The sequence below is a fragment of the Notamacropus eugenii genome, chromosome 5 (assembly GCF_028372415.1).
Source record: "Notamacropus eugenii isolate mMacEug1 chromosome 5, mMacEug1.pri_v2, whole genome shotgun sequence".
In the NCBI taxonomy this organism is placed as follows: Eukaryota; Metazoa; Chordata; class Mammalia; order Diprotodontia; family Macropodidae; genus Notamacropus; species Notamacropus eugenii.
The window spans coordinates 73,123,554-73,143,524 of NC_092876.1; the positions used below are offsets into that span (position 1 = coordinate 73,123,554).

The following is a 19,971-nucleotide window of genomic DNA, read 5'->3' on the forward strand; positions in this document are numbered from 1 at the left end:
AATTAGTTCATTAGCCTATAGTCTGAACACTCAGCACTTTTCTGGAAACTAGAGCCATCTTCCAGAACCTCTCTTAGGCTCTAGGATTTTTTCAAAAATCACTCATCACAGCTTAATGTAGTTCATTTGGGTTCTGATGACTTAAACTCATCAAACTTGGTGCTCCTTCAATAACTCTTTATACATCTTGAACTTTATTTCCATTAGGCACTTGTTCTGCATTTCCCAGTGTAAGACCATCTCTCCTTGGTAGAGAAAACAGAAATAAAAAAAAAGAATTTTGTTTTCTCTCAATCATCTCTTACTATTCCATTCACTCCAAGAAAGAGTCCTTTCTTGATCCTTGATCTTTTCTTTAGCATCTTTTACCAGTCTCAGTTTTTTCTGAACTTTTGCATTCCTCTCTCTAATTCCTCTCTCTAATGACACTCTTTTGTATCAATTTTCTATTGCCTGTCTTTCTTTTTTTTCCAATTTTCTAATTTTTTTTTGAAGTTTTGAGTTCCAAATTTTATCCCTCTCTCTCCCTCTTTTCCTCCTCCCTGAGATAATAAGTAATTGGATATAGGTTATACATGTGCAATTATGTAAAACATTTCCATATTAATCGTTTTGTACAAGAAGACTCGAATCAAAGAAAAAAAAAGAAAGTGAACATCACATGCTTCAATTTGTATTCAATCAATACCAGTTCTTTCTCAGGAGGTGGACAGTAGGCTTCATCATGAGTCCTTTGGGATTGTCTTGGATCATCGTATTGCTGAGAACAGCTAGGTCATTCATAGTTCTTCACTGAACAATACTGCTGTTACCGTGTACAATGTTCTCCTTGCTCTCTTCACTTCACTATGCATTAGTTCATGTAAGTCTTTCTAGGTTTTTCTGAAATCATCCTGCTCGTCATTTCTTATAGCACAATAATATACCATCATAATCATATACCACAGCTTGTTCACCTGTTCCCCAATGGATGGGCATCCCTTCGAGTTCCAATTCTTAGCCACTACAAAAAGAGCTGCTATAAATATTTTTGTACAGATGGGTCCTCTTCCCTTTTTTGGAAGTCTTTGGGATATGCACATCTTTTTAAAGACTTACAGTGTCAATGTGCACCCATCCTTGGGCCTCTCTACAGGTCTCTTTAGATGACCTTTTCTTCCTTATCAGAATCATCTATATTTGTGTAATCAGAATGTTGTTCATGAGATCATGGGTCCCTCTCAAGCTAATTTCTTCTGCAGAATAATAATATTAGCTAACATTTACATGGCATTTTAAGGTTTGAAAGTGCTTTTTATATATTATCTCATTTTGTCCTTACAACAACCCTGGAAGTCAGGCACAATTGTTATCCCTATTCTACAAATGAGAAATCTGAGACTGACAGAGGTGAAGTGACTTGCTCATGGTCGCATAGATGGGATTTAAATTTAGGTATTCCTGACTATAGGTCTAGCACTCTATCCATCATGCCACTTGCTCATGAATTTTCATAGGATCATAGCTCATAGCTTTAGATCTGGAACACCTTAGAGGACACTGAGTTCAACCTCTTTATTTTAGAGCTGAGGAAATGGAGACCCAGACAGGTAAAAGGAGTTGACCAGGATCATTATATAAATAGTAAGACTTGGAATTTGAACTTGGGTTCTCTCAACTCCAAATCCAGAACTCTTTCAACTACACCATGATGATGTCTCCATCAATTGTTCCTCCTGATTAGTCAGAGCCATTCAAAATGGTAGTTCTCCCATTCTCTGGAGGATGAAATTATAAGCAAGGCAAATGAAAACTCAACTTCTCTCTTTCTGGCAAAGAGAACTCTAATAGATCTCTAAAGAGCTGAAGACTCTCCTAGATCCTGCTCCATGTCAGATTTGTAATCTGTCTCTGCAACTCATCATCCAATTCTGCCTTCTGGCCAGGTGGTCTATAATATAATTCCACCACAATTTCTCTTGTGTTTCTCCTTCCATTGTTCTTCACTGAAGTGGTCTACACAATGTGTCATTCTAGTTCATAGACTTCCACACAGAAGTATATATTCTCTCTCTCTCTCTCTCTCTCTCTCTCTCTCTCTCTCTCTCTCTCTCTCTCTCTCTGTCTCTTTCTATTATTGTTATATTTTCTAATTGACATCTTTGATTTTTACATTGCCTAAATTTTTGCCAGTTTCCCTTTTCCTTCTCTCTCCCCAGGGATCATCCCCTATAACAAAAATATTTTTTAAAGACAAAAAGAAGGGAAAAAACCAGCAAAACTGATTAATGCATCAAAAGAGTCTGGAAATACATGCAACGTTCTTTTATATCTGTGGACCTTTAACCTCTGTAAAAGAGGTGAGCGAGATATCTTCTCATATCTCTTCTCTGAGTCCATGCCCACTCTTTGTAATTTTTCAACATTCCTTTTCAATTGTTTTATGGTTTTTCTTTCTATTTCCATTATTGTAGCTATTGTGTATGTTATTTTCTTGGATCTGCTACTTCACTTTGCACTCAGTTCATATCAATTATCTTTCCATGTTTCTCTATATTCATCACATTTGTCATTTCTAATAGTACTAGAATATGCCACAACATCATGCACCACAAGATGTTTAACCCAATTGATATGCATCTACTTTTTCTGTCTTTATTACCACAAAAAGTGCTACTTTAAATATTTTAGCATATATAGGAGATAACTAGGTGGCAAAGTGGGTAAGAGTACTTGACTTGGAGTCAAGATGACTTGAGTTTAAATCCTACCTCAAATACTTACTAGTTCTGAGACCCAAGGCAAGTCACTTAACCTTTCTCTGCCTCAATTTCTTCATCTGTAAAATAAAATAATACCAAAGACCTCACAAGGTCATTGTGAGGGTCAAATGTAATAACATATGTACAGTGTTTTACAAACCCTAAATCATTTAAATCATTTCAACTTTAAATGCTAGCTATTATTGTTTTTTTGCTGTAGTTTTTATTTTTATATGGGAACTTTCTTCTTATCAATTTCCCCCTTGGAGTATATGCCTCATAATGGGATCTACGGATCAAAAGGAATGGACATACTAGTTATTTTGTTTGCATAATTCCAAAATGCTTTCCAAAATGGTTGTAGTGACTCACAGGAGTATACCTTCTTGATAATTCCTGACCAGTAACAACCAACCTCTGCTGGAAGACTATCGCTAAATACACTCACTACCCATAAAGGCAGCTTATTCCATTTTTTAGGCAGTTCAAATTTTAGGGAGTCTCCCCTGGATCAAGCCGAGATATATGACTTTCTGCTTGTCTGTCTCCAGAGTAACACTGATGCAATGAAACAAGGACGGGCTCTGCTAGGGTAAAAGGGGCAAGAGATTATATGTCAGAGAAGAATGAGAATGATCAGTGTTTACTTCTGTGATAAGACGGTAGTGCTTTATATGCTGAGTTGGTCCTTAGAATCTGATATTCTATCTTATGATGAGAAAACTGCAGCCCTGGAGAGGGTAACTAATTTACCCTAGGTCAAAAAGGTAGTAACAAAGACAGGTTTCACTCATAGGCTTCTTGACCCCCAAACTAGAGCTTTCACTGTATTCCTCTGTATCTCACCTCTTATTCAGTACTCTACTTCAGCTGAAGAATAAAGATTCTGCTCTAGCCCTTTATTTTAAATCTGTGTGTATCTGTCTGTTTCAAGTGTGTCTCTTGTAAACAACATATTATCGGATTCCGATTTCTAATATAGTCTGCTCTTTTATTTTATGGATAAGTTCATTCCACTCATATTCACAGTGATAATTCCTACTGCATATTTCTCTCCATTCTATTGTTTATTTTTCTCTTTCTTATCCTGCCTCCTCCTCAAGGGTTCGTTTTGCTTCTGATCACTGCCTCCCTTAATCTATGATCTTCCTATCCCTCCCCCTACTTTCTCTTATTCGCTGTTCCCCTCATTTCCCTAAGAGTAAGATGAATTTTTATACCTGTGCATATATGTTGTATATGTGCGTGAATATTTGTGTGCATTTATTTATTCTTTCCTCTTTGAATTAGTTCAGATGAGAATGATGTTCAAGTGTTGTCTGCTACCCCCATAATTATTCCCTTCATTGTATGAACTTCTCTTTGTATGACATTTTTTTAATAAGACAGTTTCCCCCATTTGCCCTCTCCTTTTCTTTTTTCCCAGTGCATCCCTCTTTTTCACCCTTTCATTCTTCTTTTGAGATAATCATAACGTAATAGGCAGTCATCCCCATGCTCTTTGTCTAACTTAAGTCCCCTAGTGGTGACACAGTTCTTAGATGTTTTGTGTTATATATGTTATGTTTTGTGTATTTTGTCTTCCCACATAGGAATGTAAACACTTTAACCTTGTTTAGTTCCTTTTCTCTCTCATGTTTATCTTTTTTTATGCTTTTCTTGATTCTTATGTCAATTTTGAATGTCAAAATTTCTATTTAGCTCGGGTCTTTTCATCAAGAGTGCTGGAAAGTTCTCTCGTTCAGTACATTCATTTTCCCTAGAAGCATTATATTTGATTTGCAATGTTGCAATTCTAGCTCCTTTGCCCTCTGAACTATTATTTTCCGAGCCTTCTGGTTCTTTATAGTGGTAACTGCTAAATCTAGTGTTATTATGAATGACTGTGGCTCCATGATATCTGAAATATTTCTTTCTGTTTTCTTGCAGTATTTTCTCCTTAATCTGGGAGCTTTGGATTTTGACTATAATCTTCCTGGGATTTTTTATTTGGAGATTTCTTTCAGGAGATGATCACTGCATTCCTTCAATTTCTATTTTGTCCTGTTTCTAAGATATCTGGACAGTTTTCCTTTATAAAATTTCTTGAAATATGATCTCTAGGCGTTTTTCTGTTCATAGTATTCAGGTAGACCAATAATTCTTAAACTATCACTCCTTGATCTATTTTCCAGATCAGGTGTTTTCCCTATGAAATATTTCACATTTTCTTCTATTTTTTTCTTTAGTCTTTTGAATTTGTTTAACTTTCATTTTTTCAATTCTAATTTTTAAGAATTTGTTTTCTTTTGTGAAATTTTGTACCTCTTTTTTTTTTACCATTTGGCCAATTCTTATTTTTAAGGAGTTATTTTCTTTAATATTTTTGGTGCCTCTTTTAGCAAGTTAATTCCTTTTTCATAATTTTCTTGCACAGCCAATTTATTTTCTCATTTTCCACTACCCCTCATATTTGATTAAAATTTTTTTTGCTCTTTTTAAGTCTTTCTTTAACTCTTAGGAATTCTTGTTAGGCTTGTGTCCAATCTGCATTTTCTTGGAGGCTTTTAAAGTCATGATCTTCTCAGTTTTTGTGTCTTGAACTTCTCTGTCACCATAATAGCCTTTTATGGTCAGATTTTTTGTTGCTGTTTACTAATTTTTCCAGTCTATTTCTTGACATTGTACTTTACATTGGAGTTGAGCTCTGCTCACCTCTAGGAGGGAACATCTGGTTTGATCTTCCATCTTTGTGTCCTGTTGCTGTTTTTATAGCTCAGTGAATGCTTCTAAGTTTTCTATATTTCCAACATAGTGTGATCCAGGGAGAAAGCTGGTTACTGTTCTCCTGACCTGTGCACTTTTCTTTATACAGATAGCGTCCTTGTTCCCTTGTGACTGATTGCTCCTCTGCCCTGGAGCTGTGACCCAGAACTTAGTAATGGGTGACAGCTGCCAAATAGCCCTTGATCCTACTCCCAGTGCTAGTATAGGGGTCTCCTAGGTTCTAGTTCTGCCCAAGTCTTCAAGGCCTCTACTGTTCCTAAGACCTGGGCTACACCTCATTGCTCTGGTCACTACCACAGCCTGGTACTGCTGCCACCACTAGTGCCACATCTGTTGTACTATGCTCTTGGCCAGCTCTCTCTCCAGTGTCCACAGACTTTATTTCCTGTCTTCTTGCCCTGGGCTGGAAAAATAACTCACTCTGATTTTTTCTTGAGTTTCCCACTCACTCAGAATCTGGTGTGTTTTCTATAGTTGTTGAAGAGGTTTTGGGGGGAGGTTTAGCAGTTGTGACCTTTCACTTTAATATTTTGACACCATTTCCTCCACTCCCTAGTGAGTCCAACAATTCCCATTTACAGGGTCCTCTAAAGTTTGCCAAATGCTTTTTTCAAAATGACCTTGTGAAGTAGATGATGTAAAATACTATCACAACTGTTTTATATAAGGGAAATTGAAGCTCTGGACCTTTAAGAAACTTGGCCATGAGAGCATAGCTATTATGTGTCTGAGATGAGATTAAACTCATGTCTCTTGCTTCTAAGTCCTGTGCTCTATTCACTAATTTACTCTCTCTACTCTTCTTTCAAAACCAAGGGACTAATGCAGAAGGAAAAAACCGTTTTGGAAGAGATTCAAGGTAGGAAGAACTGGAAACAGAGGTGAGATAGGAGGCAGAGGATGCATTTTGATGACTCCCCCAGTGTCCATTCTGATAAATTTGAAACTGGGGAAACAGTCCATTGTGGAGATCAACACAGACATCCTTAAGCTGATGGTGATCCTCTCATAGGCCACCCCATTCTCTTCTCCCTGACTCTGGGAGCCCTTGGTTGAGACCAAAAGAAGCATGCTTTATAGGAGAGAGCTGCTCAGTGTCAGAGCCACAGGTACATCACAGAGAAGCAGCATCCTAAGTGAATGCAGAGAAGATCCTCATAGACCACATCAACCTAGGATATCTCCAGAAAAGCCAGAAGCTCACTTAACAATAGATTCCCTTGGGCAGGTTTCCTCAGTAGGATAATGGGATGAGATTTGGACCTAGAAGGGACATTGGAAGTGATCTAGCCTGGCCCTTTCACTTTGTAGATAAGGACATTACAGGATCATAGCTACAGACCTGGAAGGTGCCTTAATGGCCATCTAGGCCCACATCCTCAGAGAAGTTAACTTGTTCAAGACCAGTTACTAAAGAGTAGTGCTGGTGTGAGAAGATGAACTGTGAGGAAATCTCAAATGTGTTCCCTTGGCAATGCCTCAGATGGCATTGAAGAGTAAGGGAGCTTGCTTCCAGGAGAATCATGATGAGCCTAGTGCCTCAGAGAGGCTGTGGACAGTCTGTAACTGGTCTCTCTTGGCTAACCGTGTCAACAAGGAAGTCCTTTGAATGGCTGGGGAATCATTCCAAAAGGCCGGCCGGCTTCATCTCATTCCTCACTCAGTGACGCCTTTGTTAGTACTGCAAGACCATCCTATAAGGGGGAAAGATGTGGGCAGCTTCTTGGTCCTGTGAAAGAGCCTCAATCTTTGCTGTCATTTGTCATTTTAAGTTTTAGGTGAAGGAGTTTGGAGCCTCTGACTCCAGGTCAGGAAAGTGCTTTGGCTTCTCAGCATTCAAGAGTCTGGGTCCCACAGGCAGTAAGTAACATCATTGCCTTGAGGAGCAAGAAGTGGTCTTCAGGACCATAGTTCAGAAATAGCTGAGACAAGGACTCATTCAGCTGTGAAGCTCTTTGGATGGGAAATTGGTGGGGCCAACTATGTAGGAGATGGGCAAAGTTCAGCCTATTCCCCCACCAAAAGACCACGGTAGAGTAGGAGAGTATGCTCTCCAGGCATTGGGGGGAAATATGTTTATTCTTGCTCTTTTAAATAAAAGATGTTCTATTAACCATTTACCAACAATTAGCTTTTACTAAGAGTAGGAATCAGGTTTTTCCTTTTCTTTATATCTCCAGCACCTAGCCACATTAGTGGTTGTTCAGTCATTTTGGTTGTATCTGACTCTTCCCAATCTCATTTGAGGTTTTCATGGCAAAGATCCTGGAGTGGTTTGCCACTTCCTTCTCCAGTTCATTTTACAGGTGAGGAAACTGAGGCAAACAGGGTGAGGTAACCTGCCCAGGGTCACATGGCTAGTAAATGTCTGAGGCCAGATTTGGACTCTGGAAGATGAGTTTTCCTGGCTCCAGGACTGGCACTCTATCCACTGCACCACCTGGCTGCACGCAGTAGTGCCATAATACATTCTTGTTGGCTTGATGACCTGTGATGCTGTTGATCATCTTTTTCTCTCGGATTTTCTCTCTTTTCTGGGCATTTGTCACATTGCTGTTCTCTTTTGATTTTCCCCTTACCAGTCTATCTCCTTTGCTAGATCACTGTCCTTATCCTGTCCCTTCGCAGAGTCTTCTCCAAGGCTCTGTCCTGGGCCCTCTTCTTCTCTTCCCAGCCTCTTCCTTGGTGATCTCATCAGCTCTGGTCAGCTTAATAATCAACTCTATGCAGATGACTCCTAGATCTATATATTGAGATCTCTTTCCTGAGCGCTAGTCTTACAAAACCAACTTCCTACTGGACGTTTCAAACTGAGTGACATCTCAAACTTGATATGCCCCAAACAGAACTCTTATCATACTCTTTTCAATGAACTCTTCTCTCTTTTGAGGTGTTCTATTCCTCTAGAAGGCACCACAGTCTTTCCAGGCACTCAGGCTTGTAACCTTGGTGCTATCCTTGATGCCTCATTCTCAGGCACTCCACACATCTGACCACTGGCTAAATCTTAGCATAGCTCACACTGATCCCCTTCTCTCTACTTCCATAGCTACCATCCTAGCTCAGGTTCTCATCACCTCTGACCTGGACTATTGCAAAAACCTTCTCATTGGTCTCCCTGGTTTCCTTCTTTCTCTGCTCCAAATCACCCTCCACACAACTGCCATGTCTCCCTATTGCCTCTACACAGGTAGGTGGCACAGTGGATAGAACCTGGCTGTGGTATTAGGAGGACTTGAGTTCAAATGCTACCTCATACAGATATGCACTAGCTGGATAACTGTAGATAAGTCATTTAATTTCTCAGGCTGTTTTATTATTGCTAAAATGGGCGCAGTAATAGCATGTACCTCTTGTGAATGTTGTGAGGATAAAATGATATACGTATAAAGCTTTTGGCACAGTGTCTGACACATAGCAGGTGCTTGTTGACTACTTTTAAGGTTTGTATAGTGCTTTATTTATAGATAAAGTTTTACTGGATCTTCACAGCTCCACATGGTACATATATATCCTCACAACACCATGTGTATATGTATATATATTTGACCTAGAACTATAATTTTTGTAAAGTCATTCCCTCTATCAATGCAGATAGGCACTTGCTCTGCAATGGAAGTCCTAGGATCCTGGTGCACTGAAAGGTTATGACTTCCCCAAGGTCACACAGCCAATACTTGGTGGAGGCAAGACTTGAATCCTGGCTTTGAGTCTAAACCACTCCATCCCTCATGAAGCAAATACAAATCATCTCCATTCTACAAATGGTGAAACAGACATTAGTGAATCATCCATGGACACAAAGCCAGTTATCTGTTAGAGGTTGGGTTTGAACCCACACCTCTCCTGACTCCAAATGCAGCACTTCATATTCCACTAACATACATTTCAAAAATAAAGATTAGTCTCTGATAGTTTCCCTAGTGCTTATTTTGGGGTGAGTAGAATAATTCTGAAAAGTAGTAGGATTCCCATGAGGGGATTGTTGCACTAGGAAGTGAAGGGGTTAAAGTGTGGGGAAGGGGGGGGGGGAACTGGAGGGACAGACTAGTGGGAAGGGGGAAAGAAGACAGCAGAGGCTGAAGCAGAGGAATCTAGACTGTCTAGCCTGGTCAGCCCTGCACCAATTACCTGCCGCTCTGGCTCCCGGTTAAATGCTTTCCTAAGTCTGGATCTGTTCCCTTCAGGCTCAGACCAATGACAGCTGATAAGTATCTAATAGGCCCTGGGTGGCTGCAGAAGCAGCCAGGTAGTGAGCACACGGGGGAATGAGGAAGGTGAACTTAAACTTCCTAAGTATAAGTAGCCTTAAAACTGATAGAGACCTCACAGATAGATGATCTAGCCCAACTTTCTCAATCTACACAAGAGGAAACAGAAGCTCCTGAAAAGGAAATGACTTATTCAAAGTCACTCACCTAACAAGAGGGGAGGCAGATCTAGAACCTCAGCCTCCTGACTCCCAACCCACTCCACTTGCACTCCACTGCTGTCCTGACCAAAGTAGTACCTTTTGTTTTTGTTCTGCAGCTCACCTTTTGTCTTTTTTTAAATTGAACTTTCCTCTTACTGGCCACATGAGAAACTGGGGGTGTGGGGGAGGGGGTCTCCACAACACTCCACTTATACCAAAACTAAACAAGCACAAAGCCACTACCATGGTTAGAATTTGGCAGCACCAGGAAGGAGGAGAACTGGGGGCGTCAGTTAAAAAAATACTGGCTTCCCCCCATCTGGGCATCCAGGGGGCCCTTGGTCTGCTGTGACTCAAGAGGAGACTATCAAAGGCAGTCTGGGAATGCCAGAGCCATCGGGGTGATGTGGGGGAGGGGAGGGGTGGCTTAGCAAATGGGTGAAGGGACTGTCCTGCCCCTATTAGAATCCCTGCTAGTCCCTTGGGTCTGGCAGGAAGGAGAAGCAGCCTGCTCCCCGACTGGGCTTGGGCAGCCCCAGCAGGGGACCAGAGGTCAGAGACTCACAGGAAAATCACAGCATTGTCACCCAGTTTCTTGGCCAGCATACAGCAGTTCTTTACTTCCTTGTAACAATTGGTTCGTAATTTGTGTTCAGTTCCTGTCAGTTTCTTCTTGATGGTGTCCTTGGAGCTTGCATAGATTATTTTGCTCTGGAGGGGACACACTTGGGGACCCAGAAAATGAACACCCAGTCCTCCTGTTCACTCTCCTTGGTCTCACAGGTAGCATCATGGAGGGCATAGTGACAGTCCTTGTCTGGCAGCATCTTGACAAAGGCAATGTAGGGTCATTCACAGTCTGTCTGCCCCACAACACCCACGAGGATCTCCTTGCCCTCCTCCAGCAAGTTCTCATCCTTTCTCAGGCAGAACGACACAGCCTTCTCCGACTTCTTCACCTCTTTGGATGTCAAGTACTTGCGAATCTGGACTGCCCCATCAAGACAGCCATCCCAGAGGCCATGGTTCCGGAAAGGAGCGAGCGAGGGAGGAAACAAGGGTCACAGGAGAGGAGGGAGTCATTCCTTCACCACGGCTGCCTGGAGCCTACTGAACCCAAAGTAGTGCTTTTTGGAGGCAGCTGTTCAGTGCAGTGGACAGAGCACCAGGCCCAGGGTCAGGAGAAGAGTTCAAATACAGCATCAAGTCCTGCCTCTAACCCTGGGTGAGTCACCATACCTGTACCTGTTTCCTCAACTGTGAAATGGGGATCATAATAGCCCCTACCTCCCCACATTGCTGTGACAATTAAATGAAATGTAAAGTGCTTAGCAGGGTCTGGCATATAGATATGCCTGATAAATGCTGACTGACTATACCTGGATCAGCTTTGAAGTCTCTTTCTTGGATCCTGGGGAATGGACAAGTGAGAACAGTGGTAGGCACTCAGAAAGTCCATTTGAAAGTTTTTTGGGGGAGGGTGGGAAGAAAGGGGAACACTTTTCTTCATCAGATGGCTAGTGCTTCTATTCCCTGGACAAGATCTAAGTGATGGGAAAGGAAAAGTAAAGTTTTACCCCTCATAAGAGGAATCTAGGGCTTTGGAAGATGAAGGGCTGGAGACTTTTTTCTTGAACTTCAGGATGATTTCTGAATCATTCAGAATGATTTCCCTGACAGTCATACAATCCTTCAACATGGTGTCATAGACACATGAAACTGATCTCCAAACTCACCTTTCACAGATTCTGGTCTCACTCAAGCAGCTGGGGAGAAACATGGAGTGAGTTAAGCCCTTCTTCCCTTCTTCTGCAAAAGCTTCTGCAAAGTGGGACCTTAAATCAAGCTAGGTAAATGCTAATATCATCCACTGGCTTCCTATTACTACAGGAGATTAGTCTTATCTTATCCATGGAACCATGGGCTTGTCCTGGCCACAACATCCTTCCCTGGAAAAGATATTAAGAGAGGTACCTATCCTTTGGGAACCCATTCCAACATCCACATCTGTCCATCACCCCTTGTTTGCCCTGAGACAACTTTTCACGCCAGCATCGGAACAGGGTGCCTCTTCTCTCGTTACGGGCACGCTGACTGGCAGGCTTTCATGGGTACTTTTGGTAAGGGGGAATTTGGGCTCTTTTCTTTCAGCAGGCATCCCCCTGGCTATAGTGAAGTCCCAAGAGCACTCTGTATCCGTGATTTTTTTCCCTTCTGATTATTCCCTACATTAATCTGTTGAGACAAAAACCATTAAAAATAAAAGTGGATCTAGACCTAAATTATCTGGATAATTTTCTTTTATACTGCTAATATATTTTTCTGAAGTCTTATGGTAATACGGAAGTGGTCCTGGCTATCAAAGGCTATGCTGTCAGAGCATGAACAGGAAAGGCTCTGCCTACAGGTCTGGTCATGGTCTTCATTCCAAGAGACTCAGCACCAGAGGACTGACCACGATATGAGGGAAGAACTTTTTCAGCTCCTAAGGAGCAACTTTTTAAAGTCACAGCAAATCACAAAGACTGACATTATCACAGGTTCTCAAAGTATTCAAGAAGGGCCAAAACACCTCTTGGGCTCATTTGCTCGTTTGCCAAAACCCAGGCAGGGGCTTGAAGCCAGTGACTTGACCCCCCTGGCCTTTCCTCATTCACACTGCTGGAGCCCTTAGGGCTCCTGTGGTCAGAGCTGGCCTGAGCTCCAACTGCAAAGGACACCATTTATTTTAAGCATCCCATCCTCTTAGGGTCATCTTCTCCCCACTTTGGTAGCCTCCCCCCAGACTCTACCACACTCTCCTGTTCTCAAACTCCTTCCATCAGAATTGGCCAGCCTTGTGTCCATATCTGCCCTTTGCTAGGGCTCACCAAGGCAACTAAATGGTGCCATATATGTACATTTTAGCAGGGAGGCAATGCCTTAACCCAAAGGTGTAAATGGTGAGAATGTCAGACAAGAAGAGGGGAAAGGGGTTCCCTGCCTCAAGTAATTACAATAACCACTCTTATTTCTCAAACGTTTTACTCACACCGTGCCTATGAGAATGGGCACAGGTTGCAGTGTCCTGAGGGGTTTCTTCTAGCTAGTAAATAGAGCAAGGACTTCTGAGTCCAAGTCCAACACATCCTTCCCTCCATATTCCCCCATAAACGTTAGCTGCAAGAGGGAGAGAAGTGGTGGTTTACTAGCTTGCCCAGGCTCATACATATGCAAACATTCAGTAAATTCCATCTTCCCCTTTTACCCATTGTTTGCTCTTCTGACATTCTAGTCCTTCCATGTTATGTGCTGTTGAGGCACAGGGGCAACCACCTCTACTGCCAAGTGCTCTGGGCCTGAGCTCACCTAGTCCTCAGGTAGCCACACCACTGCCATTCAAAACTGAAGGCAGGAGCCCACGGGGGAGTAAGAGGACAGCCAAGGCAGGTTTTAGAGATTTATTTAATTAAAAAAAAAAAAGGTCTCTAAAAAGTCCTTCATTTCCCATTTCTACCCTGCCTAGAGGGTGAGGAATAGCTCACGTGAAGGAGGTACCCACTTTGTTCAGGGAGAAGCTCCATTCTCCCCCGACCCCTTCCCAGTCTACATGAGGCTGGGTGGTCAGAGGTGGGGAGAACTCTTTTCCCTTCCCACCCTACCTTCTTGAGAGGCCCAAACGGATGCTGGGAAGTTTTAGAGGCAAAGGGGTGTAGGCAGAGGAGGTGAGGAAATGGCCTTTTTCAGGCCAACCGTGACACAAGAGCTGTGCAATCCCTTTCAATAGTTGCTGGGTCCCCGAGGCCTTGGCTGGTGGGCGGTGTGGATGGAAGAGGCCTCACCCTTCACAATGGCCTTTTGACAGGGGGCCTTTCCTTAATGCTGCCCATGGGAGAGCAGGGCATTTGGGAGCAATTTGTAGCATGTCACGATGGCCTCGCGAGTCCAGAAAGAAGAGTCCCCAGTCCTCCCCCTTACTGACCCTCCGGCCTCTGTGCTGAGACTGCAGCTCCCTCATTCTCCACCTGAGGGTGAGTGGAGTCCAGGACAAAGCACTAAGAGGACACCTGGATACAGCCAGAAGGAAGGAACTCAGCCCATGTACCAGTCCGGGCTCTCACACACAGTCACACACACAGCATTAAGGCGTACAGGCCAGCAGATGTGGCCAAATCAGGCCCAGCTTCTCTCTCTCCACCTGGACATAGCAGTGCCTTTATCTGGGGGAATTCTTGGCTATTTCAGAATCAGGCTGAAGGGGGAGAAGCTGGTGAAGAAAGAGTTACCCAGCTTAGGGAAGGAGAGGGCATGAGGCAGGTAAGGGCTGCCTTGGCCTCTGTCCAGGCCTGGTGGTCATCCTTGACAGCTATCCCACTTGGGTTGGGGAGCTCTGGCAACCTGTGCCTCTGAGGGGTGAAGATGCGGGCTAGGGTGGGCAGGGAAGAGAGCAGGGCTAGAGCCATGGGACTTCAGAAGAAGCGGATGCTACCAATATTTACAAGCACAATGCCCCAACTTCTGCAGCCACCTGCCTACCTCCGTCCTCTCCTGCAGAAATGCAAGGGCCCTGAGGGGAGTGAAGAGGCTGGCAGAGCCCCTCCTCCTCAGCCATGCCCAGGAGGAGCTCATAGCCCCTTCTCTAGGCCCCGTGGGAACGTTTCTTGTGCTCTGCTCAGTTAGGGTGCAAGGAGCTCCCAGGGAGAAGAGAAGGGGTCTTTTCCATGGCCAGGTCCTAGGAGTCCTTGAGCATGCTGATGCGTGCATAGATCTTCAGGGCGGGCCCAAGCTTGATGTTCATGGCACTCATCAAATGGTCTTCCTTGAGCAATAACAGGGCTTGCCCATCGATCTCCTGGGCACGAAACTCTTCTGCAATCTCCTGGCAACCTAGAAAGGTAAGACAAATCTATTAGGAGATGGATAGTGGGGGTATGAGTAGTAAGAAATCTGTGGGAAGGTAGCATCACTTCCTTCCCTGCTCAGAGGCCAAAAGAAGGTGTGCTCACAAAGAGGGCAGCTTTCCGAGGAAACAGCTCTCAAGTGCTGTTGCTGGGAGATCAGTTATTCTCCCGAGGCAGCAATCTGCCTCAGAATGCCCCTTCCCTCTTCCCTCCTACAGAAAAAAAAAAAACACCCCAGAGCCAGCAAGAGCAGGGAAGTTCCTTCCCAGCATTCAACCGTGAGACACTGAGTTCCAGGGAGAAGGATCTTCTGGGGCTCCTACCTGGCAGAGAACGGATGAACTCGTAGACATCTTCCACATTCCATTTGGTGGGTTCACTGGGCAGGAAGTGGTGCCCAACGCCCACCAGGTCCCTCATGTGCATGTCTGGTAGCTCCAGGTCCCGCTGGCCTTGACGCCGTCGTGAAGTGGAGGAGCTGGCTGAGATGGGTGACAGGGGCTCCTCGTAACTTGAGTTATCCGAGCAGCGGCTGGAGTCTTCTTGGCTGTGGGTCAGCTGTAGCGCTGCTGTGACTGAGAGAGGCACGGCCCCTGCAGGCTAGGGAAACACACAGAGAGATCAAGCTTTAGGGCAGGGCAAAATCCCTCCTGGGCAGCAACACCAGAGGCTGGGTGGCTGGAGTGAGGGAGGGAAGAGCAGGTACTTGGTGCCCAGCCACTCTGGGAAGGAGGATGAGGGCAGGGAAAACGGAAAAAGTCAAGATCACAGAGCTTTTTTCAGAGTCTTTCAGGAATTCTAAGTTTTCTACTACCAAGCATGGTGTTCCTTGTACAACCTGGCTCTGCACTGGGAAAAGGGGAGAAATCTAAGTGGTAAAGGGATCTCCCTGGAGTAGGCATATCAAGATTCGTAGGAGAGAGGAAGAACTGGTCAGCCTTGAGCAAGGCAAGAGATAAGGAAAGCCATCTTGTGAAAGGCTGGGAGCCCCTGGAAATCCATGGGATGGTAGGAGCATAGCTTCAGAGGTCAGCCAGTCCAATTCTCTCATCATCCACATGAGAGAGAACACAACCTACCCACAACCACCCAGGCAGTAAGCACAGGAGCAGGCACATTCAGGGCATTCCCGCTGTGCCACACTGCCTCCATTACGTATTCATCGTGTGCAGCCCTGCCTACATTATCTTAACTCCTTCAAGGACAGATGTGAATCTAAGGTTTTGGGCTGCCAGAAAGCCTTGAGCATAGCACCCAGCACAAAGGGAGTTTGGCTAAGCCACACCCAGAGCGGCTTCTGCACCAGACAGCTTCTACAGGAAGTGGAGAAGCTGCTAAGAGTGTGGCTTCTCCTGGAATAACACATGGGAAGGGGGCTGGGCCAAAGTACCCTCTCACCTGCTTCTTGGCATCCTTGGGCAGTGCTGGCAGGCTTGCCTTGCTGGCCCGTCGGCGGTTATGGGGGGCAGCCCCTGGTTTCTGCAGCTTACTGCGGTCAGAGTGGAAGAGTCCCACACGCTTGGTACAGCCCACGTTGTACCTGCCCAAGCCCAGGGAGAAAGGGGTTAGGATTCTGGGTGAGTTGAGTAGCGGACACCAACTGCCCATCACCTCCCGAATGGAGAACACTGTGAAGGGAAGTGACAGTAAGGCTACCACCAACTCTAGTTGGGTCCTTCCTAGGCAGAGCCAGGGCAGCTGGACACAGCTTGAGATGGCACAATTCTACCCAAGGAGTTGGATAATGGTAGGGATCAGGGATCAGAGATCCCTACCAGTCACTGGTCATGTTGACCCTCAGCAGCTCTACCTTCAAAATCCAGAAATTGAGGGCTTTGTACTTAGGTGTCACTCTGCCTCCGAGGCCACATGGGGCAAGGGAAACATGAGGCAGTTACCTGCAACCATCACTAAGTTGATGTGTAGTCAAGAAAAACTTCAACCACAAGGCTCTTAGTGCAGGGATTTAGTGAGGCCTCAGGAACGGAGGGTATACAAAGACTGAACTACACTCATGGGCTATTTCCTGTCCTCTGTGTCTAGGATGTTCTTTAATCAGGTCCAGCTCTGGGCCTCGGCCCCAAGATTCTAGTTTTCATGCAGCTAAGTCCTATCCAGTGGGCACTTAATGCAGGCAGGTCACAGCCACCTAAGACAGAAAATCTTTCTGGTAGATGGGGATGGCAGAAAAGTCCTCTGGGGCATTTAGGACCTGATAAGATTAAGAGTAGAAACCAAGGATGCCTCTGGCCAGGGACAGGAGAAAACTGGGGAGGGCAGGGCAGCAGATCTGAGGCCACTCACCTCTTGGCACATGCCATAGAGCAGAAGCGTTTGGAACGTTTGAACTTGTAGGCAAAGTCCACTCGGCCACAAAGCTCACATTTGAGTTTGAGGGGAGTCCCCTCCTCTTTGGATTCTGAAAGGTACACATCAAATTCTTAGTCTGAGAGGATGCCGGTCACCACCCTGGTCCAGCAGGTTCCTTACACCATGCTGTTCATTTTGTTCCTACAGATGCCAGACCCAGCAGCAGCCCCACCACATCACTACAGGCAATTCCAAGGATTTATGCTAGCCCACCGTTTGGTTCTGGGGGGTTCTTTGGCTGGAACTACCCAAGGGGATCTGGTGATTCCCCTCCAAGAATTCACTTTCTTGATTTCTCTTTTTCAAGGTCTGTGGGTCCAAGTGTCAAAAGTAGCTGAGATAGACAATTCCCTTACCGTCCTCCCAATCACCTAGGTTCACAGCATAGGTGTTATCCTTTACTCCTTACCCCACCCCCATCCAAGTTGTTGTAAAACCCAGTTAATTCTACCTTTGCAACATCTCCTGAATATTCCCCCTTCTGTCCTCGGACTCTATCAAACCTCTGATGCAGGCCCCCATCACCTCATGTCTGGACTACTACAACAGCTGTTGGGGGCGGGGATCTGCCTGCCCCAGGTCTCTCTCCACTTCCAGTTCATCTACCATCCAACCACCAATCCAGATCCTCCCTCTCCCATCCCTGACCCTTTCTCTAGCTAATTCCTCCTGCCCTAGAAAGCACTGAGAGTTATCCAAGCCAGGAGTGCTGTGCCTCATAGCATTTTCATATAGGGTCCCGGAGCAGACTCAACAATTTACAAGGGAAAAGTAGGCAGCTTGAGGGGACAAACAGCCAGGGAAGAAAATGGAAGAGACCACAGGACCCTGTGGCTGAAAGCTCATGAGGGTGATACACACAGGCTCCCTGATCCCCAAGTTCACCTGTTTGGCATCATGGACAAACTTGTCAAGGCCTTCTTGTGCCCCGCTGACCCTAAGGTGCCAGGATAGAACAAAAAACACAAGGCCAGGATCCTCCTGGCCTGGGAAGCTCACCCTGCATATAGGGCTCCTCCATGTCTGAATCAGTGGTGGTGGTGTTCTCTTGCTGCGGGAGTTTCTCAGGCAAAAGCCCTTGTGCATACTTCTTCTTAAGGTTCCCCACCAGCAGGGACGAACGTCCCACCTACAGGATGAGAGACGGGACCTGGCAGATTAGGAGAGCCATTCTCATCAAGGTAAAGTGTGTGAAGTATCATGGTACCAAACACTAGCCACTCCCCGTAGCACTCCCAGTAGCAGGTCTCAGTTGGTGCCAGTGTTCTTAGTTGGAGGCATCCCCCTGGTCCTTGAACCCACAAAGCAGAACATTAAACAGGGGAGGATGACTCGTAATGGGAACAAGCAACTGGCTCGAGATGCTAAGAACGCGCCCACCCTTAGAGATGCTCAAGGAACACAAGCTCCTTCTTTTTTCCTTTGCACGAAGAGCACACAAGTAGGACTGAGAGGTGGTAAGAGAAATAAACCATGGCAGTCAGCTGAGGCTCAAAGGGGCTGTCTTGATGATTACTCTTTTCCCAGCCCTGTTCCCAAAAGCCAGGGAGGAAAAAAGGGAGAAGAAAATGGAAAGACAGTCACAGAGCCATATGGCCACTCCAAGGGCTGCAAGGACGCTAGCCCAGAGTCTTCATTTCAACCATTCTTCCTCTGACATGTAGAACGTGGTGTGAAAATGCAACCATACAAATGGTCAAATCACACAGTGCTTAGATCCAGGGGAATGAATGGTCAGCTAAACAATGCTCTCAGATGCTACTCTTAGAAGCTTAGTTGGCTTCCCCTGAATGAGGTGTTGCCTGGTGAGACCAGGCTTAGGGAAGGACATTCTGGTCCAACCAGGCAGGGTAGGGAAGTCCAGGGCTGGGCCACTTATACCCATTCCATTCCTGGTCTACAATACCCTGCAGCTGATTCCAAAATGCATTATCTTTTATCATCCTTTAGAGTTGTCAGTTCCTCTATCTCTAGATTATATGCAAGATGTCTACTGTTAATTTAACCAATCAGTGTTGCTGGATCTACAGTAGAAAAGCAGACTGCTATCTCTAGGGGCTGGTGGAAATGTCTCTGGTGACCAGAGTTCCTACAACTGGAAGGGGTGCTAAGACCCTCAGGGCTTTGAGTCCCTTCAGCTTGTAAAGCAAACATGAAGCAGAAGAACTATCTGTTGTGAAGTCCCTCAGACCAGTTCCTCCAGTTTCCCTGGGAATTTTTTTTTTTCAAAGAAGCTACTTTTTTAGTCTTCTATATTTTGGGGTCTATAGTTGGGACAAAGATATAGATACAAAAAGAACCGTAGAGGTCATCTAATCTAGCCCTCTAATTTTACAGATGAGAAAATTGGGGTCAAGGGAGGGTAGGTGACTGACTGGCCCAAGGGCAAATAGGTAGTCAGTGAAGGAGACAGGATTTGAATCAATGCCCTGACTTCCAATTCAACCCAGCTTCCTTCCACTGGACCACCAAGTTCTGCCCTTCACAGGGTTTCTCGTTGCTACAGGGCACTTCTACTGGTCCTCTCAATTCCACTGTCTCCATAAGTTTTCCGAAAGCCCCTGCTTCGGAGGAGGGCCTTTCAGGGACCCTGGTGTCCTTCCATACCAGTGCTGACATGAGCTGCTGCCTGATCGCATTACATGGCTCTTCTTTCAAATTCTCACTTAGGCAGACAATGAGAATTTGCTTCTGACAAGGCTCCTCTTGCTCTTCCGTTAGTGTGCTTTGTCATCTGAGTTCACATTCTTAGGTGAACAAATTTAAGCATCATACTACTGACTCTCATGTTGGTACTGGA

General features: G+C 45.0%; 1 protein-coding gene across 12 annotated transcripts in view; it reads right to left on the reverse strand.

Moving 5' to 3' along the window:
• Nucleotides 1–13,347: 13,347 nt before the first annotated feature.
• Nucleotides 13,348–19,971, reverse strand: part of PHC2 (polyhomeotic homolog 2) — a 148,477-nt gene continuing 141,853 nt past the window's right edge. For all 12 annotated transcript variants that reach the window (XM_072609695.1, XM_072609688.1, XM_072609691.1 and 9 more), the window contains 5 exons: nt 18,171–18,300; nt 17,106–17,220; nt 16,200–16,341; nt 15,125–15,401; nt 13,348–14,787 (listed from right to left, as the gene is read on the reverse strand). In XM_072609695.1, the coding sequence (XP_072465796.1) occupies nt 14,633–14,787; nt 15,125–15,401; nt 16,200–16,341; nt 17,106–17,220; nt 18,171–18,300 (819 nt within the window). In that variant the 3' untranslated portion in view covers nt 13,348–14,632. The remainder of the gene's footprint in view (nt 14,788–15,124; nt 15,402–16,199; nt 16,342–17,105; nt 17,221–18,170; nt 18,301–19,971) is intronic.